This window comes from Triturus cristatus, chromosome 2_2 (genome assembly GCF_964204655.1).
Source record: "Triturus cristatus chromosome 2_2, aTriCri1.1, whole genome shotgun sequence".
Taxonomy (NCBI): Eukaryota; Metazoa; Chordata; class Amphibia; order Caudata; family Salamandridae; genus Triturus; species Triturus cristatus.
In genome coordinates this window covers 434,804,576-434,831,705 of record NC_140582.1, presented here as the reverse complement: position 1 = coordinate 434,831,705, position 27,130 = coordinate 434,804,576, and the positions used below count along the sequence as shown (strand labels likewise).

The 27,130-nt window shown below is 44.7% G+C and overlaps 1 protein-coding gene across 2 annotated transcripts in view; it reads right to left on the bottom strand.

Annotated features, from left to right (window-relative positions):
* Positions 1-27,130, bottom strand: part of LOC146862330 (cilia- and flagella-associated protein 337-like) — a 336,132-nt gene that overhangs the window by 43,162 nt on the left and 265,840 nt on the right. For both annotated transcript variants that reach the window (XM_085641532.1, XM_085641531.1), the window contains 3 exons: positions 6,922-7,063; positions 6,787-6,826; positions 3,305-3,393 (listed from right to left, as the gene is read on the bottom strand). In XM_085641532.1, coding sequence (XP_085497658.1) covers positions 3,305-3,393; positions 6,787-6,826; positions 6,922-7,063 — 271 coding nt within the window. The remainder of the gene's footprint in view (positions 1-3,304; positions 3,394-6,786; positions 6,827-6,921; positions 7,064-27,130) is intronic.

Here is a 27,130-nt window from a genome sequence, read left to right as displayed (position 1 = left end):
ACGGAATACTTAGAAAACAATAAACTCATAGATCAAACCCAACATGGTTTCCTGTCAGGCCATTCCACAGAATCAGCACTTATTATGGCCACTGAAGAAATACGTTGACAGATTGATGGGGGTGGGAGGGCTATTCTGATCCTACTGGACCTATCAGACGCGTTTGACACAGTTAACCATACTGTTCTCACCAACGGTTGAAGGCAGTAGGAATTGGAGACACCGCCATTGCCCTTCTCACCTCTTTCCTCTCTGACCAAGAGCAAAGGGTTTGTTGGGGCAATCTGAAATCTGGCAACTTTTACCTGCCAGGTGGAGTACCACAGGGGTCAGCACTCTCCCCAACCTTGTTTAACATCTAAGTCTCCCCTCTAGCCCAACTGATCAGAGACCATGGCTTTTCACTTGTATCATATGCAGATGATACTGAAATCTTCATATCTATCTCATCAACAACAGATCCAATTGCAGACAGATTCCATAGCTGTCTTGGCCATATTATGACCTGGATGCATAAAAACTACCTAAAACGGAATGCTAATCAGACAGTGGTCATGGAATTTGGTAATGGATCTCCAATTTGGACCCAGTCATGATGACCCGCAGAGGCAGGTGCACCAAAGTCAGGAACCTAGGATTCCTGTGTGATTCCCAACTTAACTTCTCAGGACAAATAAACCAACTGACCTCTGCCTGCTACCTCCTCCTAAAAATACTCTGAAAAATTCAGCCCTTCTTACCTATGGAGTTGAGGAAAACTGTGGTGGTAGCCCTCATTCTTTCCCGTTTGGACTACTGTAACGCTCTGTACCTGGTTGTAAATAAACATCAGTTGTCCAAACTCCAATCCTTGCAGACTACGAAGGCACGCACCCTTCTCAATATTCCAAAATACAGTCACATCTCGGATGCCATCAGAAACTTACATTGGCTCCCAGTTGAGCGGCGAATTAAGTTCAAGGCTTTATGCCTTGTTCATAAAGCCATGCATGGAGGGGCAGCCAACGACTTTCACAAATTTTTCCAATGGCATGCCCCTTACTGGATGCTAAGATCGGCTAATAAAGCTCTGCTCAGAATAACCAGGTGGGGAGGCAGATGCCTCTCTTTTCTAGCATCGAAGCTCTGGAATGAACTTCCATTAAACATCAGGCAACTCTCTTCTTGATCTCAGTTCAGGAGACAGATTAAAACCTGGCTCTTCCCTCGTAAACATTGACCGAGACCTTCCTGATCTTTCCGTACCTTTCTTGCCCTCTCAGCACCAAGACGCCTCGGCATTTGTGCGCTTTATTAGACTTTACTTACTTAGTTACTTACTTTTGCTCATCATGCCATCCCAGTTAGAACCCAGTCATACGCAAATCAGTCTTGACCCTGTGCCCCATGGGAACAGTCCAGCCCGAACTGCCAAGCCTGGTCCTCCCTCGACTGGAAACAAGCATCCTAGGAACGGTTTCGAGGTTGCACCCCCATCAGCCTTGATAGCTTGACTCAAGTGGCGTGGAGAGCACAGGATCCACGTCTGGGCATACCCGTCCCACTCGGGGTGAAAAGTGCAAAAAGAACAATTGATGGACAGAATGCAGAACAATGTCATACTTTCACCCCAGTACAGAGATCTGGGCCTAAATCCATCATCTTTTTTGCTCACTATGCCATTCCAGTTTGAACCCAGCCATACGCAAATCAGTCTTGACCCTGTGCCCCATGGGAACAGTCCAGCCCGAACTGCCAAGCCAGGTCCTCCCTGGACTGGAAACAAGCATCCTAGGACCGGTTTCAGGGTTTCACCCCTCATCAGCCAGGATAGCTTGACTCAAGTGGCTTGGAGAGCAGAGGACCCACGTCTGGGCATACCCGTCCCACTCGGGGTGACAAATGCAAAAAGAACAATTGATGGACAGAATGCAGAACAATGTCATACTTTCACCCCAGTACAGAGATCTGGGCCTAAATCCATTGTTTTTTTGCTCACCATGCCATTCCAGTTTGAACCCAGCCATATACAAATCAGTGATATTTACAAGCACACATAAAACCACCCTGCGTGACTTTACCTGTGCTTGTAAATATCACCCCTTTTCACGCAACACTTTGCATGTTAGGTGCGTGACATGGGTGTTGCTGTGGGTGTTCCAGAATTATGAGCAATCGAAAATCTTGAAATGCGTCAGAATGGTACGCCGAGGTGCAATGAAGAGAAATGTTTTCATTTCTCCCAGTATTTTTCCTCTTTCAATGCGTAGTGCATTCTACAGCACGCATTGGAAGAGGAAATCACCTCAATCAATTGTTTTTGTGCATGTAGGTGCTCCTTCCATACCCACGACGCACGCATCCTTTCACCATGGTGCAAGGGTGCCTGCGCCATCACATGGCAGCAGTTTGTGTGCCAGCACAGGGGGAAGCACAGAGATGTGACATATTGTTGTAAATATGTTGCATCCATGGGCTTCGAAACAAATGCAGTGCGGCGCAGCAGAATGACTTGCGGCACCGCGCTGCGTTAGATTCTTGTAAATCTGCCCCTAAGTATATTCCCCACAGGGTTGATCTGGACTGCACCTTTTAAATATTACCAGTGTGGTTTGCACCTACTTTACAGAAGCACATTACCGTTGATACACAGTATAGTCTTCAGTGAAGGTCAAAGTCGAGGCGACAAGAACAGATCTGATCTTTAAAGCAAGGTGGCACCACTGTTATTCTTCACAGAGGCCCTGCATGGGGTGCAATTACAATTACTTGTATTTCCTCGTGATAATACATCATAGTTACTTCCACAAAGGGTGCCATATAAATACCCCAAGTTTTGAAGAATAATAAACTTTCATAAACCTCAAATACAGAAGCTGTGCCTTTAAAGTGTTAAGTTATCAATGACTGATGGCCAAAGAGAATGGAGCTGCATACACATGTGGGTTGCTCACTCTACCACTTCCTGACTGTCTGCATGCTATTAAGTGTTTAGTATGTTAGCTCCAGGATGACAGTACTCCCAGGTAAATCTATGGTCTGGGCTCACAGAAAGGGCAGCCTACATTTGTATACAAACAGGCACAACAAACAAAAGGAAAAAACATTGACGTTTGCTACCTTAATGTTAAAAATGACATGTAATGATGCCACGTGCGAGGCTAAGGGTACAGCAGCCTATTGAATGTATTAATAATGTCTCACACTTACTACAAACAGCATCGTATTTTTGAGATTCTTCAGCAACTTGCATAGAAAACTGCAGAACTGCCAGGTTATCTCAGGGTTGTTAATCATACGTCATAGGAACAAGTCCAACACCTACCTATGAATTCACCCTGCAGGCTCCAAAGTCGAACTGTGCAGTCGATGGACGAGGTCAGAACCAGCTGCTGTGCAGTCACTGGGCAAATGCTGCACAAAAGAGAAGGCAACACAAATATGATGTACCAGCATTTGCCAAGAATCATTGGAACGACCATAAACACGAGCAAGCTGCTCAGGAATGTAAGGCTTTTCAAACCCACCATTCGCGTGCTAATGTAGGGTACATACGGCCCCAAGGGTTCTCTTCTAGAAAAGACTGGATTTTATTAGAGCTGAGAGCAGTACAAACAGAAATACAGTACAGAGTTACAATATGGTGGGGGCCCGTAGTCCTGGACTGTGGCAGTGTGCACCCTCACAGCACAGACGAAGGAGAAAAGTAATGCAAAGCAGCACATGGCGCTGCTTCTTTTGCTATACTTAGCGCCATGGGGGTTTGCCATGGGTGGGGCATGCGCTTTCCCATGCAACCACCCAAGGTTTCGGACGCTAAATCCAATTTACTAAATAAAAGTAGATTGGGTTTCGCGTGAGAAAAGTGTGCCCTTTTAAAGTAGGTGCAAGGAATGAGAAAGGCTTTCATTTCTCCTTCCTTTTCCTACTTTGTATGAGTGCTGCACTAGGCATGGTATTTTGTACAGGAAGGGTACCCTTCCTGTACAAAACCTATGCTAGACACACACACACCCTAGCGCTTTGGCGCTAAGGTGTGTGCATGGCCCACGGCAGCTGTAATCAGTGCCGGCGCAAGGGAAAGGGGAGGAGAGAGTCATAGCTCAGAAGATATGATGCTCTCCTGCTCCCTCCCTGTCGCGCAACGCAGCATCACGGGGGCTGCGCTGCGTGACTTTTTTTTAATCTCCCCCCAGGGGGCTTATATTTACAAGCCCCTTGTGCCGCCGGTACTTTTTCCCATTTTAAAAGTGAGGCACCGTCGGCGCAAGGTGCTTGTAGATAAGCCCTCAGGTCTTCGGGCCGAATTGCAAAACAACGAATGAGCTCTCTCCAGAGCAGGACTTAGCCGGAGGTAATATTGTGCAGCACTGAAGCACTACAGCCCATCCCCCTGGGCATATAAACTGAATACATAAACTAACATATACTAATCGAAACGCTATGTCTAGGCCCCCTCAAACCTCCTGTGCCACACTGCACACCGCCAACCGGAAACCTCGCTCCACATCAACAACGTGCCTCTACGGCTTGCTGGAGGTCTGAGGGGACAAAGAGGCCGAATGCTCCAGGGCGCAGCCTTAAATAACCTCCCCTACAATCCTGCACGCCCCGATGACATCATTGTCCCTCCTTACTCAATACACTCCCTTAACCAACCCTTAAGGGGCTCAGTCACATGGCGCAACTAAGGGCGCCCCTTCCCTAGGCGCGGGGGAATCCTGTTCATATTGTGCAGCACTGAAGCACTAAGCAGTGGTTCTTAAACTGCAGCTCCATTTTTCAGTGACATTATGCAAAATGATGAGGCCACCCTGCAGAAGGAGACGAGTGGCCCCTGAGTCTCTCACATCATAGATATTCTTTGAGTTTGAGCTGAATGGGAGGCCCGTGAATGATTGGGTGCCCCCTCTGCCGCAGCTGCCTGAATTATGCCTGTCTTTTTTGGCTTCAGGCTGCCACTTTCCCCATGGGGAGTCACAGGCCCCTTACATGCACCGTCCAAAAGTACCTCTTCTGGACTAACTGTATCCATTTCCAAGATGGTGGACGGTTATTGCACCTCACAGGAGTCTCTTTGCTCATGATCCTGCTGGGATATACAGTGTGGACACACTGACAAAGGCATTCCCTCTTTTGCAAAGCAAACAAGGGATGTCCCCGTGACATTGCATAGGCAGAAAGTTGCACCCGTGCAATGGATAGTACACAAGAGCAGTGCAATGGTCAGCAGCCCCTTCTGTAGTACGGAAGCACACGACGTTTTATTAACTGTCCAATTCCTATACATCAAGTGACTCAAAATGTTAACAAAAACCAAATTCAAATTGTTTTCTCCAAATGTTTTTCCCTTAATATACTGCTGTCCAGGAACATATGATGTAATGGAGGATACAGTATTTCAAAATAATCACTACCTGAAACTCGTCTATTACATTTTTATGCATTGGACTATATGGACTTTTGCAGAACTACACAAAACGTTTCCGTGCATATACAGTTCATTTACCAAAGTGTCAGGTATGGAAACTTTAGGTTGAAAACGGGGTTGTCCTTTTAAAGCAGAAGTGATTTGGTCACCAGGCATATACTACCACAAAGGTCCAAAATACTACGTCTAGATCAATTAAATGAGGTGAAACAGTAAACATATGGATTTCTTACACATGCCCCTACTGTAGGCAAAGATGGAATCTGCCAAAAGTCCTGGGAGCTTTCATCATCTAGGTGGAAGAATCTGAGGGATTCTTCCGAGAACTCACAGGAGGGTAGGTCTTGCCGACTGGGCCGCCAAACCAAACCATAGCACGCGTATGACGCGGCGTCTCCGCATCACCCGATGATACGGCAATCCACAGAACTCTAGGTCGGATTTGGATCAACATAAAACACACACAGTAAATAGCACGATTTGGCACCGCTCAGTGTGGGGTAGTATATCTACTATATAGTTGTGTGTTTTTTGTCCTGATGAAGCACACCAGATCCTTAAGACCAACATAGGTGCTGAACATGTCGACAACTACAATTCTCTTGAGGGATGACCACTATTAGGTCCCACTCTCTTGACAGGAAGCGCAGTTCCCTTACCTGTCTCCACACCTGATTGACTACCTGGTTTCCTATTTAACCTGAATTAGCCACAACCTAGAATAGGCTTTTTATCTCTGGAAGGGCATTCCTATTAATAAAGTGTTGTATTAGGAAATTCACTTACCAATTTTAAACTCACACGCAACACCCCACTTTAGTAACAACCCCCCTCACTTGCACTCATGCATACGACAACCTCGAAAAAAATCACCGCACAAACGACCCTTCGGGGGACCCGTTGGGCATTGCAGCGCCGGCCCAACGAGGAGCAACGCCCGATTATAAACCATGACATCCTCTTGGGGATGTGTGAGGGCAACATGAACAGTCTTGTTGATTGTCCACTCCCATCACCCCAGCTTAGGCACACTCTATAAAAGTGAGATTTCGTGCCCTTCTCACTCTTTATTTCCACTAAGGAACACAAGCCCTTTGATTATCTTTTGGAAGAATTTGAGCAACGCACGAGCATTGGTGTGATCTGGGTTAAGTCAGCATGCCACTGACCTTTTTAAGATAATAATCCAATCGTTTTTAAGTTCCAAAGGGAAATAAAACCATAGGAGTCCTTGAGACAAATTAGCTGCTTTACCCACAGCTGATAGAATAAACAAGGTGCTAAAGTCCAAGCATCTGTACTGCAGCTGTATCTTTCACTCCTTCATCAGAAAACTGGAAATGAAGAAAAGAGGGGGAATGAAAAGGCCTGCTCACCTCGTAATGCTGCTCGTGTGGGCTCTCCAACTTCGAAGCACTGTCCATGAAAAGAAAAGAAATGAATTCAATTCTTTACATTGATCACTAAATGAATAACTGCTTTCTGAAGAAATATTTACTGGAGTCACTCACGGGTTGGAGGTTGAGCCTCTGGCCCACGCAGCGCGTATGCTGCTATGCTCCAGATGGAAATGTAGCCCAGCTGGTCGGCAGCACAGAGTAAGGAGTCATCTTCAGTAGTGGCCATGTCACTGATCACAGACCTGGAGCCGGACTGGGAAAGCAAAAAATAATTCAGACCATCATTATAGGACAACATGGTGGGTACAGAGGGTAGACAGCTACAAGAGATTCAGAACCAGATGATTTGTAATAGCTTGATGAAAATACATACACTGGCTAGAGGGGAATAATTGTCAAAGAAAGTGAAAGAAAACGACTGCTCATGCCTAAATGGAGAGTAACGTTGAACCTTTTGTGCTGTCACCATAGATTCTGACAGAGCAGCCTGCTGAATTTTCTTGGTGCAGAACAAAATGGAAAACTATTTCAGTGTTTTAAAAGGTCTCCCATTTCATTTCACTAATGTGGATGCTGGCTTTACATGGCGAGGCAGTCTGTGACAATGTTTTTTTTTTCTTTCTTGCAGATTGAGTAGCCGCAGCAACTTTTTTTGTGTCCAGATCACTTATAGAACCAAAAACCATAACAGCATAATTTAACTTATTGTAGGAAAGTAATGCCTAAAGCCAGAAGTTGAATAAAAACATACATTTAGCTCTCCCTGGTGAGAACAAGGGCTGCGAGCTAGCGCTGATCATTTATTTGTGCTCACGATTTTACCTACGACTGATAATTGTTTTTTTTAAAATCTTTTTAATCAGTTTTAACATTTTCTCTGCTGGGGGGCTGTAAATTTCTTAGCTAACAAGGGAATTCGAAGAGGTACACTGACACCCTTCACACGCTGCTTTCTGTTGATCCCTGCCTCGCCCAGCCGTTGTTACTGAATCGGCTGCAAGCGACGGCGGGCGCCATCTTAGGTGTGGCTGGGGCTGGGGCTGCGCTCTAGTCGCGCCGGCCTCCCACCCTCCTTACACCCTATATTAGCAGTGTCATGGCTAGACGGCGCAGCGGGCTGGCGCAGCGGGCGCGCCGGACGCGCGCCGAAGCCGCGCCTAAGCCAAGCCCGTCTGCGCCCGTCCGCGACCGGACACGGCCCAGGCCCATGACCCCTGGCTCTTCTGTGTGCTACTCCGCGGCCCTACTTAGATTGCTCAATCCGGCCCTTCCTAGCCATAACTGTACTCCCTTGCCTCCTCCTACCACCGTGGGTATTATTCCCGCCCCTTGTCCTGGGTGTAATTATCAATTACCAACTCCTTTTTTATCCATTTTGCTAGGTGCCGACGCCCCCTCTAGTCTGCCCATCACCCCTCTCCAGGGATGTCGAGCAGCGTTAATTAACACACGCTCTCTCCCCTGTCATAGTCTAGATATCAGTGAGTTCATAACTACTCACGATCTCGACTTTCTTTTTGCCACCGAAACTTGGGGAGATGCGGGCTCAGGACCTGACTTCTGTCAGGCCACCCCGGATGGTTATAGCGTTGTGAGACATGACAGACAAATAGGAAGAGGTGGAGGTCTTGCTATAATTTATAAGAATCAGTATCGTACCACGCTTGACCCCATTTTATCCACTAATTGTGAAGCTGCAACTTTTGCAATCAACATTAACTGCAAACAAACTTTTAAAGGTACTCTGCTCTACCGATCTCCTGGACCTCGGAATTCTTTTCTTGGGTCCCTCTTTGAGCTAAATAACTACACTATAGGCTCCGCTGATTACACAGTATTGGGAGATTTCAATTTCCCTCTGGAAGAGCAGGGAAATCACGACACCTTCCAACTCACTGCTGATCTCCTTACTTTAGGACTTCAACAATTGGTCAAGGGACCCACCCACCAGGCGGGACACACACTAGACGGTGTGTTCACTAGCAACCCTCTTATTACGATACTAGACACTCTACCCCTTACCTGGACTGACCATAGAGCTATTATATTTGGTATTGACACACGCCCAGTCAACCTTCCCGCTTCCAGACCACCTAGCAGGGCAGCAATTCGTGCCTGGAAGAATGCTGACATCCCCCAGATGGCAAATATTCTGATATCATCCTCCCCTACTATAGAATCCAATCCTGTCCCCTCAGCCTCTGATTTCCAAGACTGGATTAGGAATGCTGCTGACCAGGTCGCTCCAGAAAAATCTATCCAACCTAATAGAAAGTCGCCTTCGGCGGCATGGTACACCGAAGAACTTAGACTTCACCGACAACATTGTCGGAATTTAGAAAGACGCTGGAGGAAATCCTACTGCCCCATTGCCAAGCAATCTTACAAAGATGCCTTAACCATATATAAAAAGGCTATCACTACTCGGAAGATGACTTTTTTCTCGACCCAAATAAACAATGCTAGGAATTCGGCCAGAGAATTGTTTTCAGTAGTCAGCTCCCTATCTACACCTCCATCGGGTCTCGGAGTAGAACCCTCCCAACTGTTCTGTAACGCATTGTCCACCTTTTTTACTACTAAAGTGGCAGATATCTATGCATCCTTTGGTGGAGATACAGGGGCCAGACCCATTGCCAGCAATAAGGAACCCCCCCTCATCAATCATGACCGTCTTTCTTTATTTGCTAACACCTCAGAAGACCAAATCAGCAGACTCATCTCCATCACCAAGTCTGGATCCCCTCTGGATCCATGCCCTCCCTCTGTGATGGCTAATCTAAGTGAGGTGATTTCTCACCCACTTATGGAAATCTGCAACAATGCCTTTCAATCCGGATGTTATCCAGCCCCGTGGAAGAAGGCTGTGATCAAGCCTCTTCTGAAGAAGCCCTCCCTGGACCCCTCCGCCCCGGTCAGCTATAGACCTATTGCCTGTCTTCCCTTCCCGGCCAAAATCTGCGAAGCTCTGATGAATACACAGCTCTCAGAGTTCGTCGATACGCACCAACTATTAGACGAAACGCAGTTTGGCTTCAGGAAGGGACACGGGACGGAGACCGCTCTAATAAAAGCCTCTGATGAAATCAGAACCATCATGGATCAGGGAGGAATGGCCATCTTAATTCTTCTGGACCTATCCGCAGCATTTGACACGGTCGACCATGCCATTTTGGTCGACCGTGTCACAGCTCTGGGGATTGACGGCCTGGCTAGAAATCTCATTTCATCTTTTCTGGCCGACCGCACCCAGACAGTCAAGTTGGGTAATTTCTACTCTCCCGTCTCTGCACTACCATGCGGAGTACCACAGGGTTCCTCGCTAAGTCCCACGTTATTTAACATCTACGTAGCGGACTTAGCGAGGGTAATAAAGGCCTACGGGGTGCGATTAACTTCCTAAGCAGACGATACCCAACTGGTGCTGGCGATCCATAAGAATGGCACAGCAGTGGCAGCTAATTTTCAGGAAGCAATGCTTGCTGTCAGTACGTGGATGTCCTCCAACTGCCTAAGGCTTAACTCGGATAAAACCGAGGTTATGACCTTCGGCAACCTCGCCCCAGAATGGTCCTCCACCTGGTGGCCCAAACAACTGGGCTCTCCTCCTGTCCCAGTGATAAAAGCGAGGAACTTGGGAGTCATCTTCGACAGCAAACTAACCTTCAACCTTCATGTCAACAAGGTTGTCTCCTCTGCTCTCTTCATGCTAAAGAAAATAAAGAAATTGCTGCCTTATCTTCCCTCCTCTGCTGGGAAGACTTTAGTTACCACTCTGGTATTTTCCAAAATGGACTATGGAAATGCCCTCTTCCTCAACACCCAGAAATCAGTGCTGTCAAAACTACAGTCTGTACAGAATGCGGCTGCCAGAACTCTTCTAAACATCCCTCACCGCCAGCCTACCACCCTAGCCATCCGCCAGCTTCACTGGCTCAGAGTAGAGAGCCGTATTAAGTTTAAGGCCCTTTGCATTGCCTACAAGGCCATGCATGGCACAGGACCTAAATTCTTGACTGAGGCACTCCAGCTGTATACCCCCAAAAGATTGCTGAGATCGGCTAACACTTGCCTTCTGCCCGTACCTCGCACCAGAACGGCAACCTGGGGAGATCGTCGCTTTTTAGTGGCTGCACCAAGACTCTGGAACCTTCTCCCACTAAATATCAAAAACGCCCCCAACCTGATGAGCTTTCGGAGGCTCGTAAAGACATGGCTGTTTGATCAGTGAACTCTACTATTATGATCCTGCTAGCTCACACATGCGCCGAGACACCTCCGGGTAATTGTTTGCGCAATAAAAATCTCAAAAATAAATAAATAAATAAATAAATAAACATATTTATATTTCTGATGGAGGACTTTACTGAAAAGACCACTTTTCAACTGTAAGTTCTGCAATGTCTTACGTTTATACTAGTTTTAAAATAAAAGTTAATAAATCAGGGGTTTATAAAGTGCGGCTACCCACCCGTGAGGTTCTCAAGGCGCTGGGGAGCGGGGGGGGGGAGGCTACAGGTACTTCTGGGTGTGAAGGATCATTCGAAGAGCCAGGTCTAGAGGTCCTTATTGAATTGGGTCAACGACGCGGACTGACTGAGGTGGAGGGGCAGGGTGTTCCAGGTGTTGGCGGCGAGGTAGGAGAAGGAACTTCATACAGTTCTGGTCTTGTGGAGGCTAGGGCGCGATGGGCGGAACAGATTTGTCTGGTGGGTACGTGGAAAATGAGGCAGTGGTTCAGGTATACTGGTCCTATGTTGTGAAGAGCTCTGTAGACATGTGTGAGGAGCAAGACAGTGATTCTCTTGTTGACCAGGAGCCAGTGGAGTTTTCAGAGGTGTTGCGTGATGTGGCTGTGGCGGGGGATGTCGGGACCAGGCACCTGCATTTTGAACGTTCTGTAGTCTCTTGAGCTGTTTCTGGGTGACGCCGGCGTAGAGATTGTTGCTGTAGTGGAGTCTGCTGGTGATGAGAGCATGGGTGACAGTCTTTCTGGATTCTGTGGGATCCATCTGAATGTCTTTCAAAGCAGGCAGAGTGTGTAGAAGCAGGCTGAGGAAACTGCGTTGATATGGCGGTTCATTGACAGTGATGAGTTCAGTATGATGCCAAGCTAGCATGCATGGTCCGTAGGGATGGGAGGGGGTCCCAAAGTGGCTGGCCACCAGTAGTCGTCCCAGGCTGAAACATACGGCAGAACGGAGTTAAGTAACAAAATAAATAAATAAAACAATTTACATTGCGTGCGCTGCAACTCCGACTCCGCGATTCAGCGCGCGCAATGTAAATTGTTTTATTTATTTATTTTCTTGCTTAGCTCCGTTCCGCCGTATGTCGGTGATTACTACCCCCTCCTGCCCCTCCTCCGCCCCGCCCCGCCTCACAGCCCTTTCAGCACTCCCTCGGCGAGCCGCCACTGAGTCTGTGGCTTTTGACAATATCTGCGAGGGGGGCTGTGTAGACTTTGAAGAGGGTGGGGCTCAGGGAGGAACCCTCGGGCACTCTGCAGCTGATCTCTGTGGATTCTGAGAGGAACAGGGGTAGTCTAACTTGCTGTGTCCGGCCGGTGAGGAATGAGTGGATCCAGTCTAGTGCCTTGTCGTGGATGCCGGCGATGTGGAGTCTTGTGATTAGGTTGCGGTGGGAGGCGGTGCCGAAGGCGGCTGAGAGGTCCAATAGAATGAGGGCTGCGGTCTCACCCCTTGTGCTCAACTGAAGTGCATTCCAGGATGTTGAAGGTCTTCAGACACCCCCCTCCTGATGGGACTCCACTGCCTCCACTTCCCGACTTCACCATCTTCCAAACCAGCTGTGTAATTTACAAAGTCATCACAACCTGCATTCCCACCAATCTGACCGACAAGATCACTGTCTCTTGCTCATCCACAGCCAGGAGACAATCAAACTGTAGACAAATAAGCGTAACAAAGCAAAACTAAAGCACAAGTCTTTTTGATCTATGCTCCCAGGATCTGGATCAACATCCCCAAATGCATCAGGGCTGCCCAACCTTGCTTTAACTCACAAAAAAGTTGAATACACACCCATTTAAAGATTACTACATTCTAGTGCAGTAATAGTCAACAAGCAAGCTAACTCTCAAATCATTTGTTGACCGTATCCTTGCCTTTCAACCTGTACAGTACTCTGCTGCCCTTGGCTATGTTTGTATTAAACAAATACCATATATACTTAGCAACAGCTACTTCTGTGTCTGATATATATATATATATATATATATATATTCACTGAAAAAACCATAGGTTTCACACACGTTATAGTTAGGAATTAGCATTTAAAAAACCTTGCAAATTCACTGAAAAAACCATAGGTTTCACACATGTTATAGTTAGCGGAAATTTTACTGATAAAAAACCAATGAAATTCCCCCGTTATAGTTAGTGCAGGCAACTATAACTCACGCGACCGCAATCCTCTGCTGATGCTAATACTGTATTTAGACACTTATTTGCCCATTTCTTCTTCCATAAATTTTTAGCTATACATATATTACAAATATTTTTTTTTCATAAAGACACATATGTCATCAGCAGAAGATTGCGGTCGCGTGAGTTATAGTTGCCTGCACTAACTATAACGGGGGAATTTCATTGGTTTTTTATCAGTATAATTTCCGCTAACTATAACATGTGTGAAACCTATGGTTTTTTCAGTGAATTTGCAAGGTTTTTTAAATGCTAATTCCTAACTATAACGTGTGTGAAACCTATGGTTTTTTCAGTGAATTTGTACGGTTTTTTAAATGCTAAGTTACTTTACGCCATTCGTGGCGTGCGCGCCCACTTAACGCAGTTCGTTCCGTGCGCGAACGGTGCGCTTCGCGCACCGCGCGCGCACAGTGAGCACGCGGTGCGCTTCGCGCACCGCGCGCCCACTTTACGCAGTTAGTGCCGTGCACGCACGGTGGGAACGCAGTGCGCTACGTGCACCGCGTGCCCACGTTACGCTAGATGGGCCATGTACGCACGATGCGCTTCGCGCACCGTGCGCACATGGAGGACATATGATGCACTTCGTTTTGAAAGGTAATATTTAAATTTTTCACACCTCTGAGAAAACATTCACAAATGGTGCCCTTCGGGCACCATTTGCACACGGGGTGGGGAGAGTGTGGATAATTTTTTTTTTTTAATATTTTTTTACCGTACGCGTACGGTAAGCGTAATCGGCGAAATTAGCGAATAAATAAAAATTCCATTTTTGGCCTTGGGGGATCTTTGGGGACTCCCTCAACATGGCTAGGTGTTTTGGAGCTGTCCAAACAGCCCCTTTACATGTTTTTGCACTTGGTTTTTGAATCCCCCGTCAGAGTGCGAGAGAGAAAATGGCGGCCGCCGCTTCCTGGTTTCGGCCGATTCGAATGTTTACTAAGATCTAAGAGCCAATCAGAATCGAGCTCGCGCACGCCACCGTACGCGTACGGTAAGTGCACCGTAAGCTGGCTCAGATATATATATTGATTTAAAGGCTATTTTCTCAGAATCTACTGAACAGATTTACACCAAACCTACAAAAGGCACTTCCTTGACCTGAGGACTACCTCTCTGCCAAATTTCTAGTAATTCTGTTCAGCCGTTCGGGCTGTAGCTGTGTCTAAAGGTCCTATGGAAAAATGCATGGGAAAAACGCGTTTTGGGACCCCCCTTTTATCTCAGCCCCCGCTTGACGAATCCCCCTGAGACTTTCAGGGTAGGAGCGGAGCGTAGCGCCCCACCTATTTTGAACAATTCGCAAGGATTCGTCGACCGGCGCCAAAGTTATTCAAAATAGAATGTTGCGGATTTCCTATGGAAACGTGGTCCTAACTATAACTACCTACTGGCGACCGCCAGTAGGTAATATATATATATATATATATATATATATATATATAGATATATAGATATATATATATATATTCACTTAAAAAACCATAGGTTTCACACATGTTATAGTTAGGTGGATATTTCACTCGTAAAAAACCAATGAAATTCCCCCGTTATAGTTAGTTCAGATAACTATAACTCGCGCGCCCGCAATCCTCTGCTCATGACGTCACATATTACATCACTCATGACATGGTCAGTGGCATCACTCTTGACATCACTGATGACATCATCCTTGTGATAGAGTGGCGGTCGCGCGAGTTATAGTTATCTGAACTAACTATAACGGGGGAATTTCAATGGTTTTTTACAAGTGAAATATCCACCTAACTATAACATGTGTGAAACGTATGGTTTTTTAAGTGAATTTGCAAGGTTTTTTAAATGCTAATTCCTAACTATAACGTGTGTGAAACCTATGGTTTTTTCAGTGAATTTGTACGTTTTTTTAAATGCTAAGTTATGTATGTATTATTATTTTTTTTATATATTTATTTTACAATAAACTATGTATTAAATTTTTTTTTTTTTTAATGGTTTTTCTCCGTGCGCGCACCCCCGCGATTTAAAAATAAAATAAAAATTAAATGTTTTTTTCTGCCTTCGGGGTCCTTCAGGGTCCCCCTGACAAAGGCTAGGGGGTCAGGAACTCTCTACCCTGCCCCCTTTTCACATTCGCCACCTTCCTTTTCCACTCTCGCACTGAAAACAAACAAAATGGCGGCCGACACTTCCTGATTTCGACCGATTCGAACGTTGACTGACATGTAACCACCAATCAGAATTACGCTCGCGCACGTTAGGGTGCGCGCACGGTGCGCGCACGGTGCGAGCACGGTGCGCGCCTTTAGATATTTATGTGCTTTAACTGCAATTTTCTCAGGAACTACTGAACAGATTGACTCCATATATGCAAAAGGCACATCCCTGACCTGAGGACTATCTCTCTGCCAAATTTCAAGTAATTCTGTTCAGCCGTTCGGGCTGTACCTTCGACTAAAGGTCCTATGGGAAAATGCATGGGGAAAACGCGTTTTGGGACCCCCCTTTTTTCTCGGCCCCCGCTTAACGAATCCCCCCGAGACATTCAGGGTAGGAGCTGAGCGGAGCGCCCCATTAGTTTTGAAAATTTCGCGAGGATTGGTCAACCGGCGCCAAAGTTATTCAAAATAGAATTTTGAGATTTCCTATGGAAACACGGTCCTAACTATAACTATCTACTGGCGACCGCCAGTAGATAATATATATATATATATATATTCACTGAAAAAACCATAGGTTTCACACATGTTATAGTTAGCGGAAATTTTACTGATAAAAAACCAATGAAATTCCCCCGTTATAGTTAGTGCAGGCAACTATAACTCACGCGACCGCAATCCTCTGCTGATGCTAATACTGTATTTAGACACTTATTTGCCCATGTCTTCTTCCATGCATTTTTAGCTATACATATATTACAAATATTTTTTTTTCATAAAGACACATATGTCATCAGCAGAAGATTGCGGTCGCGTGAGTTATAGTTGCCTGCACTAACTATAACGGGGGAATTTCATTGGTTTTTTATCAGTAAAATTTCCGCTAACTATAACATGTGTGAAACCTATGGTTTTTTCAGTGAATTTGCAAGGTTTTTTAAATGCTAATTCCTAACTATAACGTGTGTGAAACCTATGGTTTTTTCAGTGAATTTGTACAGTTTTTTAAATGCTAAGTTACTTTACGCCATTCGTGGCATTTGCGCCCACTTAACGCAGTTCGTTCCGTGCGCGCACGGTGCGCTTCGCGCACCGCGCGCCCACTTTACGCAGTTAGTGCCGTGCACGCACGGTGGGCACGCGGTGCGCTACGCGCACCGCGTGCCCACGTTACGCTAGATGGGCCATGTACGCACGATGCGCTTCGCGCACCGTGCGCACATGGAGGACATATGATGCACTTCGTTTTGAAAGGTAATATTTTAATTTTTCGTAATTTTTATAAGCCATGCACAAATGGTGCCCTTCGGGCACCATTTGCACACGGGGTGGACAGAGTGTGGATAATTTTTTTTTTTTTTTTTTTTTTAAATATTATAGTTTATCTCATCGGTTATAAGCCATGCACAATTGGTGGCCTTTGGCCACCGATTGCACACGGGGTGGGGAGAGTGTGGATAATTTCTTTTTTTTATATAATTTTTTACCGTACGCGTACGGTAAGCGTAATCGGCGAAATTAGCGAAAAAAAAAAAAATCCGTTTTTGGCCTTGGGGGATCTTTGGGGACTCCCTCAACATGGCTATGTGTGTGGGAGCTGTCTAAACAGCCCCTTTACATGTTTTTGTGCTTTGTATTTTCATCATCACTCTCAGTGCGAGAGAGAAAATGGCGGCCGCCGCTTCCTGGTTTCGGCCGATTCGAATGTTTACTAAGATCTAAGAGCCAATCTGAATCGCGCTCGCACACACCACCGTACGCGTACGGTAAGCGTACCGTAAGCGCACCGTAAGCTGGCTCAGATATATATATTGATTTAAAGGCTATTTTCTCAGAATCTACTGAACAGATTTACACCAAACCTACAAAAGGCACTTCCTTGACCTGAGGACTACCTCTCTGCCAAATTTCAAGTAATTCTGTTCAGCCGTTCGGGCTGTAGCCCTGTCTAAAGGTCCTATGGAAAAATGCATGGGAAAAACGCGTTTTGGGACCCCCCTTTTATCTCAGCCCCCGCTTGACGAATCCCCCCCGAGACTTTCAGAGTAGGAGCGGAGCGTAGCGCCCCACCTATTTTGAAAAATTCGCGAGGATTCGTCGACCGGCGCCAAAGTTATTCAAAATAGAATGTTGCGGATTTCCTATGGAAACGTGGTCCTAACTATAACTACCTACTGGCGACCGCCAGTAGGTAATATATATATATATATATATATATATATATATATATATATATATATATATATATATAAAGAAATCTCGCTCTTCAACACTCTCATCCACGGGAGACAAAACGAGAGTAGCCCCAAGGTAAGTGCTATTTTTGTTTATTGCTTAGAAAATAGCTCCGCCAATATATATATATATATATATATATATATATATATATACATTATTATACATATTACCTACTGGCGGTCGCCAGTAGGTAGTTATAGTTAGGACCACGTTTCCATAGGAAAATCTCAACATTCTATTTTGAATAACTTTGGCGCCGGTCGACGAATCCTCGCGAATTTCTCAAAATAGGTGGGGCGCTACGCTCCGCTCCTACCCTGAAAGTCTCGGGGGGATCCGTCAAGCGGGGGCTGAGATAAAAGGGGGGTCCCAAAACGCATTTTTCCCATGCATTTTTCCATAGGACCTTTAGAACGAGCTACAGCCCGAACGGCTGAACAGAATTACACAAAATTTGGCAGAGAGGTAGTCCCTAGGTCAAGGAAGTGCCTTTTGTAGGTTTGGTGTAAATCTGTTCAGTAGATTCTGAGAAAATAGCCTTTAAATCAATATATATATCTGAGCCCGCTTACGGTACGCTTACCGTACGCTTACGGTAAGCGTACGGTGGCGTGCGCGAGCGCGATTCTGATTGGCTCTTAGATCTTAGTAAACATTCGAATCGGCCGAAACCAGGAAGCGGCGGCCGCCATTTTGTGTATTTCACTCTGAAAAAAAAGAGTGAAAACAAGGAAAGGGGGCAATGAGGAGAGTTACAGACCCCCTTACATTTGTGAGGGGGTCAAAGAAGGACTGTAAAGTACAAAGAAAACATTTATTGATTTTAAAAAAAATCACGGGGTACGCGTACGGTAAGCGTACGGTAGGAAAAAAAAAAAAAAAAAAATGAAAATCAGATTTAAGTGTTTAGATATTAGGGGGCTCTAAAAAGAGCCGTTGTGTTTATGAAATGATTTTTTAGTGGTACCTACAAGTAAGTACCGATGCAGAGTCTAAGGTTCAAGAGGAAGACTCTGTTCCCTTCATCATTGAAGTGCACACCATCTCCTCTATAAATGTCTTGCATGTCATAACGCAAGTTGTTGTGGTAAATGGCACCCATACCATAGTCACGGAGGAAAGCAGAAACAGATTTGTTGACGTGCTTTCTTGCTTTGTCATCGCACCGCGTGCCCACCGTGCGTGCACGGCACTAACTGCGTAAAGTGGGCACGCGGTGCGCGAAGCGCACCGCGTGCTCACTGTGCGCGCACGGTGCGCGAAGTGCACCGTGCGCGCACGGAACGAACTGCGTTAAGTGGGCGCGCACGCCACGAATGGCGTAAAGTAACTTAGCATTTAAAAAACCATACAAATTCACTGAAAAAACCATAGGTTTCACACACGTTATAGTTAGGAATTAGCATTTAAAAAACCTTGCAAATTCACTGAAAAAACCATAGGTTTCACACATGTTATAGTTAGCGGAAATTTTACTGATAAAAAACCAATGAAATTCCCCCGTTATAGTTAGTGCAGGCAACTATAACTCACGCGACCGCAATCTTCTGCTGATGACATATATGTCTTTATGAAAAAAAAATATTTGTAATATATGTATAGCTAAAAATGTATGGAAGAAGACATGGGCAAATAAGTGTCTAAATACAGTATTAGCATCAGCAGAGGATTGCGGTCGCGTGAGTTATAGTTGCCTGCACTAACTATAACGGGGGAATTTCATTGGTTTTTTATCAGTAAAATTTCCGCTAACTATAACATGTGTGAAACCTATGGTTTTTTCAGTGAATATATATATATATATATATACAATATATATATATATATATTGAACAAGTTTTTTGGCACTCCCCACTTCACAGCGGCGCGAAGAGAGAGTCACGGACTCCAATATATTGTGGCAAAATCAGGTCTTCATTGTTTTGAGCTATATGACGCGTTTCAGATAACAAAGTATCCTTGTTCACATGCGGAAATGCAGTCCGCCAACTCTTTTTATACTTTTGTTTTTTGCTTTCCCCCGTGTCATGTGATTGAAATAAACATAGAAAACATATTGCATTGCTTATTTTACTTATGGTCTGTTTTTGTATTTTACCATGTAGTGTTTTTGATACGATTTAGCTATGCTATTAATTGTTGTGTATTTAGTATATCCAACAAAGTTTAAAAATATAGCAAAGTGCAAGTGCTAATTAATAACTGCTTAAATGCAGGAATGTCTTGAAAGGGTAAATCTAAATGGTCCAGTATTACAAATCAACTTGATCATGTTACATTAAACACATTTTCTTCCAAATATATAATTAAATATTATGTCTTTCATCTCATGATAATAAATACATATAAAATGTGTTAAAAATGTAAAAAGGACCTATATCACATTAGGACATGTCTACCTTTAAAAGAAATTGGATATAAATAACATCTTGGTTGTTTGAGCAAAAGTCGCATTGTGTAAACAGCACTAATAACAGTGCCATGCAGAATGATTGGTGTTTGAATGGAGAATTCTCCTGATTAAAATATTAAAGTGCAAATGCTATAATATTGTGTAAGTGCATGACTCAAATTGAAAAATATGTGGTAAATTTAAAAAAGACAAAAACTACAAAAGGGAAGTTTTTGCGGCTGGGGATCTCTAGCTCCATATGTTTCCTCTTATAATGGGATGCGTTACAGGAAGTTGTGTAAGCCCTCTGTATTATTCAGCCCTCTAGGGTGTCTACTGTCCAGCTCTAAAATTAGTTTAGTTTCTAGTTGACGCAGTGTTCGTTCCCTGTTTCCCCCTCTCCGGGGGTTTGGGACTGCCGCTATCACATAATATTTTAGGCACCTTAGATCATTGCCATGTGTCAACTTGAAATGCCTGGCTACTGGGTACGCTGTGTTGTTTACGATTGCTCGCAGATGTTGTAGGATTCTGACATGCACCTGTAGCTTTGTGCTTCCCACATATCGTAAGCAACAGGTGCATGTCAGAACATACACAGCGTACTCAGTCTTGCAATTGTATCTGCCTTTGAATTTGATTTCATTGGGGCTGAATGGGGTCTTATATTTTAGCAAAATTTAATGGTCCAGCACCCAAGAAGCAACAGATATTAGACATTTGTACATGACATGAATAAATGTCGACAGTTAATCTTTCAAGAAATGGACTTTCAGCAGAGACGATTCTTGTCTTTTTTTGATCCTTTATTCAGAAATTTTCTTTCAACATATTAAAACAGACCATAGCCTATGGTCTGTTTTAATATGTTGAAAGAAAATTTCTGAATAAAGGATCAAAAAAAGACAAGAATCGTCTCTGCTGAAAGTCCATTTCTTGAAAGATTAACTGTCGACATTTATTCATGTCATGTACAAATGTCTAATATCTGTTGCTTCTTGGGTGCTGGACCATTAAATTTTGCTTTGGTTGTTTGAAGTGTGTAGCTTCAGGAGATTTAGAGGCTTTGGATCTCCGGTCATTAGCACCATTTATTTAAATAATCTCACTAGGGATAGGTGCGGTTGTGCTTTGCCCCAAATCCTCTCCTTTTCTAAACAAGGGGTCTTATATTTTGTGGTGGTTTCCCCAAATCTGCACGCTCAAAATGAAGAGCACTTGTAAAACCCTTGTCTTGGCTGTAGGCATGTTTTAGTGTTCATTTTGATTGCGGGGCTACTTTTCACAATTTGGGATCTCATAGAAATTCCCTTTCTGAAAGGGACGGTAGGATTGTCTGGGAGGTCGGGGGCCAAGACTGCATCTGTGAGAATTATAGGCCAATTTCGATTGACAATAGACCTAATTTGTCTTTCTTGTTGATTAAATGTAAGGATGAGTCTGAGCACATTAGTTTGTGTCTGATCGAGGTTTCTGGTTTTCGGCTTTAGTAGGGAGTCCCTTGATCTAAGGGCTACTTTGGCCACTGCCTCTTTAAGGGTTGTTGTATTGTATCCTATCTGCCTGAACCTCATTAGTGCCTCCTGAGTGCATACCTCCTGATCTTCGGCGGTACTGCATATTCTTTTTATTCTAAGGAGTTCTCCATAGGGTATACTCCGTACCAGATGTTTGGGGTGTGCACTGGATGCATGAAGCGTCGAGTTTCCAGCCATAGATTTTCTATATAGCGCGGTTGTGATGTGTCCTTCATTGATGTACAATTTCACATCTAAAAAATCAACACTCTTTTCGCTGATATGTGAGGTGAATCTCAAATTGGCAGAGTTAATATTGATGTAATTTATAAACAGAGTGGCACTTTCCTCACTACCCTGCCAAACAATAAAAACATCATCTATATACCAAAGCCAATGCTTCACATTCTTGGTATACATTTCCGAATGTGTTGACCTGAGGGCCCGCTCCTCCCACCAGCCCACTGTGAGACAGGCGTAGCTCGGGGAGAAGCAGGCCCCCATAGCTACGCCTCTCAGTTGTTTCTATATTTGAGTTCCAAACATGAAGTAGTTGTTGTTGAGACTCCAGTCAATGCATTCCATGATGGTTTATTGTGCTCGTAGCATTCTGCAGGCCTTGTTGCTAAGAAATGTTTAATCGCCTCAAGTCCAGTTTCATGATCTATGCATGTATACAATGACTCTATGTCTAGAGTTATGAACCTCATGTCATCTTCCCACTATATGTTTTTGATTTTGGTCAGGAAGTCTCCTGTGTCTTTAACATAAGTTGGGAGATCCTTGACCAAGTTTTGCAAAAAGTAGTCTACATATTGGGATATGTGTTCTCCCATGCTGTTAATGGCGGAGATTATGGGTCGTCCTGGGATTGGAGTAATGTTTTTGTGCGTTTTTGGCACAAAATAGATTGATGGAATTATCGGATATTCAACCCATAGGAATTTGAATTCTTCTCCTAATATCATGCCATCACGCTTAAATTGGTGATGCTTTTTAGTCAATGTCTCCCTGGCTTAGTTGTAGTCTTTCATAGTGGTTTGGCCATAGCATGCTTGGTCGAATAGTTGTCTGTGTGCTTCCTTTGTATATTCTGCTTGAGGCCATAGCACAATGTTGCCTCCTTTATCTGACTGTTGACAACCACCTCTTGATTGTTGCTCAATTTGTTGATCAATTTAATGTATTCTGTCTCTTTGTATTGTTTTTGCCGTTTCTTATGGTTGATTCGATAATACAATTTTTTAATATCATCCGTCTCCTTCTCATGGAATATATCTATCGAGTCCTTGGGCATAGAAGGAATACATGTGGATTTTCTCTTGAATGGGCTACTTCCTGCCCCTTGTTGCATGATTTCTGATTGTTGGAGCTGTTCTTGTGTTGATAATTCTTGCTGTTGGTATCATTATCATTGCTGGATTCAGCCATAATCGCTTGTGCTGTGAGTACTACAGGAATATCTGAAACTAATAAATTGATTTTTTTGCCTTGTTGTATTGATTGGTCAGTGCGATTGGTTTCTAGTCCGTCTTTGATGGTGAAGAACTTAATTAGTTTCAATTTGCGGATGTAGCTAAAAATATCGATTCTTGTTTGTGCATAATTGAAGTCATTTGGTGGACAGGATGATAGCCCTAACATGAGTACTTGCTTTTCTGCATCTGTCAATTGTATTGTTGAAAGGTTGATAATGGTTTTGTCATCCCCCATGTTCATTTGCGCCAGTATCTTCTTTTTGGTTTTGCATATGCATTTCTTCCGTCTGTCCCTCCTTTTTGCATTCCTGTATTTTCGGGTACCTGTGTTTGTTTCCGCGGCCTCATGGTGTTGCGACGGTCCGTAACTAAAAAATCAATTTCCTCTCCTAAGTCCAACCGTCTTCCTTCTATGTTGTCACTAGTTGCACTCATATTGCCGCTTTCAGAGCCGGTGTCACTGGTTACAGAATTATCTTCTGATAGTGACATAGAGTCTTTAGATGGTCCCGCCTCTTGTTGTCTTCCTGGTGCTGAGTCTTTTTTAGCTTCCGCATTCAGTTTCAACTTTTTTGCAGTTACATATTTTCAGGCAAACGTATAGATCTGGCCTTGCTCATAATCTGCTCGATCTCGAGCAAATTTGAATACTTTGCGCTGTTTTATTTTTTACTCTTGTTTTGTTAGGCGGTCCTGTATCTCTTTCCTTGTCTTAGTAATATAGTAATTAGGTTCCAGCTTGCCCAGTTCCTCATTGATATCGTCTATTTCCTTAATTAAATCTAGACGGTCTGATTCTGCATATTTAATAAGAATGCGTACTAGATTCATCGAGGCGCCCTTGTTACTTTCGCCCCATTCCTTTAACATGGCCGGGTTCGGGTTCTCGTAGCTCAGCGCCAAAAGGATTCTGAGCCCTCGAGGTACCCGTCCGGCCTCTTCATACTTTGTGAGCGATTTGTTTTCCCACCACTTGGTAACTTCAGATCGCATTCATTTCTCCAATCGCTTCAATAGCGCTTTTGCCATATCCTCCTTATTACTGGTGCTGTTACTTGTTTGTATGCTGTTTCCCATTACTGTAACATTTGGAAAGTTGTTGAAGAGTTTCTCAGCTACTGCCTCCCTTACTCGGTCAGTTTCCGCTGACATAATTAGCTGTTTGCGCGTGCCGTGCACCGGTATATGGGCTAACGGTGTTTCCTGTCCACACCTCCCCACCGCTGCAAATATCGTGAACACTCACCGCCGAGGGTACGTCGCTGGCGGATCCTCCGACCCGGTTGCTATCGTCTCCTCACTCGGTATCTGTCCAGTTGCTGCCTTCGGGGGTGGCCACCAATTATCCTTTAGGATACACACAAAAATTCTGGTTGTGGGCGGCTACCGCTTCCAGGGAGGGGCTCCGTTGAACGGAATCAACCAACTTCCGTGATTCAAATTGAACACGTTTTTTGGCTCTCCCCACTTCCCAGCGGCGAAGAGAGAGTCACGGACTCCAATATATCGTAGCAAAATCAGGTCTTTATTCTTTTCAGCTATATGACGCGTTTCGGATAACAAAGTATCCTTGTTCACATGCGGAATATGTATATATACATATCTACACAGACACAGAAGTAGCAGGTGCCTGCTTAGAAGTGGACATGGAAGCAGTTCTGCATATCTGAACACAGAGATATGGGAGCTCTCCATCTACTAGCAGTAGTGGACCTGAGTCACAAAAGCAATTTCAGAAGAATATAAAACGTTTATTCAAGGTGTCAGTACATCCAGATCACATAGAAAACATTTTGCTCCTGCAGGGTTAGCTCTCCATGAAAACATACAACCTTGCCAGCTCAACTTCAACTTGGTGTTTTTCCCTTCTCAGAGTTATTTAGTGGGATTGGCAGCGTTCGAGTACCGCACACGTCCGTGGCGGCTTGGTGTACCTTCGTTTAGTCTTTGGACCCTGACTCCCCTGACCTGCTCATTAAAAATTATTGAAGCCTTCCTTCGCGTCCCTCCCTGGCTCCCCTGCTCCGCTCCTGTTAGCGAGACGCCTTCTTTACCCCCTCGGTGGTCATGTGATCGGCTCACCTGTACTCAATAGACACGCTACACCCATTCGTACGTCCATTGATTCCCTACCGGGACATTTTATGATCTACCCACCGGTTCCTTCTACAACCGAGCCCTTCCTTCCCGTGCCTCAGCACTCCCTGAAATTTTGCGACCCTGGTCCTGAGGATGATCCTAAATTGAATAGGATCGAAACGTCGTCGACCTGTGCCCATCAGCCTTAACTCCTTCTGGCGCCCTCTAATTTTTGGTTCTCTAAATAATTTTGAAAAATATCAAATGAACAATTGAAAAATTGGATGTTTTGAACCTTTCATCTTGTACATATCTTGTAATTATTGTTTTGCGCCATTTTGCTATGGTTTCTTTCACGTTGTCACTTGCGCTGTCACTCCATTGTCACGAGCACATTGTACACTTTCTTCTTTAGGGTTGTTTTGGTAATTTTACCAAATAGTGCTGTTGCAAATTTGTATATATTTTTCATTAATCTTCTACAAATACATGACGCCTACGGGCGCATTAATCAAATTATTTGAAGCCTCTTTTTACTTGCTTTGTGGTTTGTAATGTTTTGTGCATACAATTGCAAAGAATCCAATAATTCCTGCTGAGATATTGTTATAAGTATTTTGAGGGTACGTCGCTGGCGGATCCTCCGACCCGGTTGCTATCGTCTCCTCACTCGGTATCTGTCCAGTTGCTGCCTTCGGGGGTGGCCACCAATTATCCTTTAGGATACACACAAAAATTCTGGTTGTGGGCGGCTACCGCTTCCAGGGAGGGGGTCCGTTAAACGGAATCAACCAACTTCCGTGATTCAAATTGAACAAGTTTTTTGGCTCTCCCCACTTCCCAGCGGCGAAGAGAGAGTCACGGACTCCAATATATCGTAGCAAAATCAGGTCTTTATTCTTTTCAGCTATATGACGCGTTTCGGATAACAAAGTATCCTTGTTCACATGCGGAATATGTATATATACATATCTACACAGACACAGAAATAGCAGGTGCCTGCTTAGAAGTGGACATGGAAGCAGTTCTGCATATCTGAACACAGAGATATGGGAGCTCTCCATCTACTAGCAGTAGTGGACCTGAGTCACAAAAGCAATTTCAGAAGAATATAAAACGTTTATTCAAGGTGTCAGTACATCCAGATCACATAGAAAACATTTTGCTCCTGCAGGGTTAGCTCTACATGAAAACATACAACCTTGCCAGCTCAACTTCAACTTGGTGTTTTTCCCTTCTCAGAGTTATTTAGTGGGATGTTCAAGGCTAAATGCATCTAATCTTGTGAAGCTCTTTCAAACTCTAGCCTCCAGGTTTACTCCACTAAACATCTGTGACCTGCAGATTATTTATAAGTTATTAAGTAAAATGTTTAAGCAAGGCCACCTTCAGTTGAAAAGCATTCACTCGCAGGTCTACCACAGAGGTGCTTTGGTCCCAGTGATCCACATGGAAGGACCTTAGGGGGTAATTACGATGGCGGTGAAACCCGCCACCGGCAAGTTGCCGGTGTCGGGTTCACTGCTATCGTAAGGCCTTTTTCCGCCAGCCAGATCAGGATGGTGGGCGGTGTGCCTGGCGGGCAGAAAGCCCATCCGCCACTGGTCCGACAGAGGCAATTGTTACAATTGCGTTCGGACCCGCCCCGCATCCCTAGAATGGTGACGGTGCCTAGCAGGTCCCTAGAATGGTGACGGTGCCTAGCAGGCACCGTCCTCCACATTAGGATGCTGCATCCCCAACAGACTTTCCATGGCTGTTACCCCGCCATGGAAAGTCCAGTGAGGATTGACTTTGGGGGCCCGTTGTGGGCCCCCCCCTGTGCAGGGGCACTTTTTTTTTGCACTTGGGGGGCACCTGTGATGCCCCCCTACATTTCCCCGAACCATGTAGCAGGCACCGCGTGGTGCCTGCCACGTAGTGCAGGGAAAAGCAAAACCTGCATTTTTAACATTGCTGCGGGTGCTGCAGCCAGCAGCACCCACTGCAATGTTAAAACTGCCTTTTGCGGCCGCCGTGGTGGCGGCTG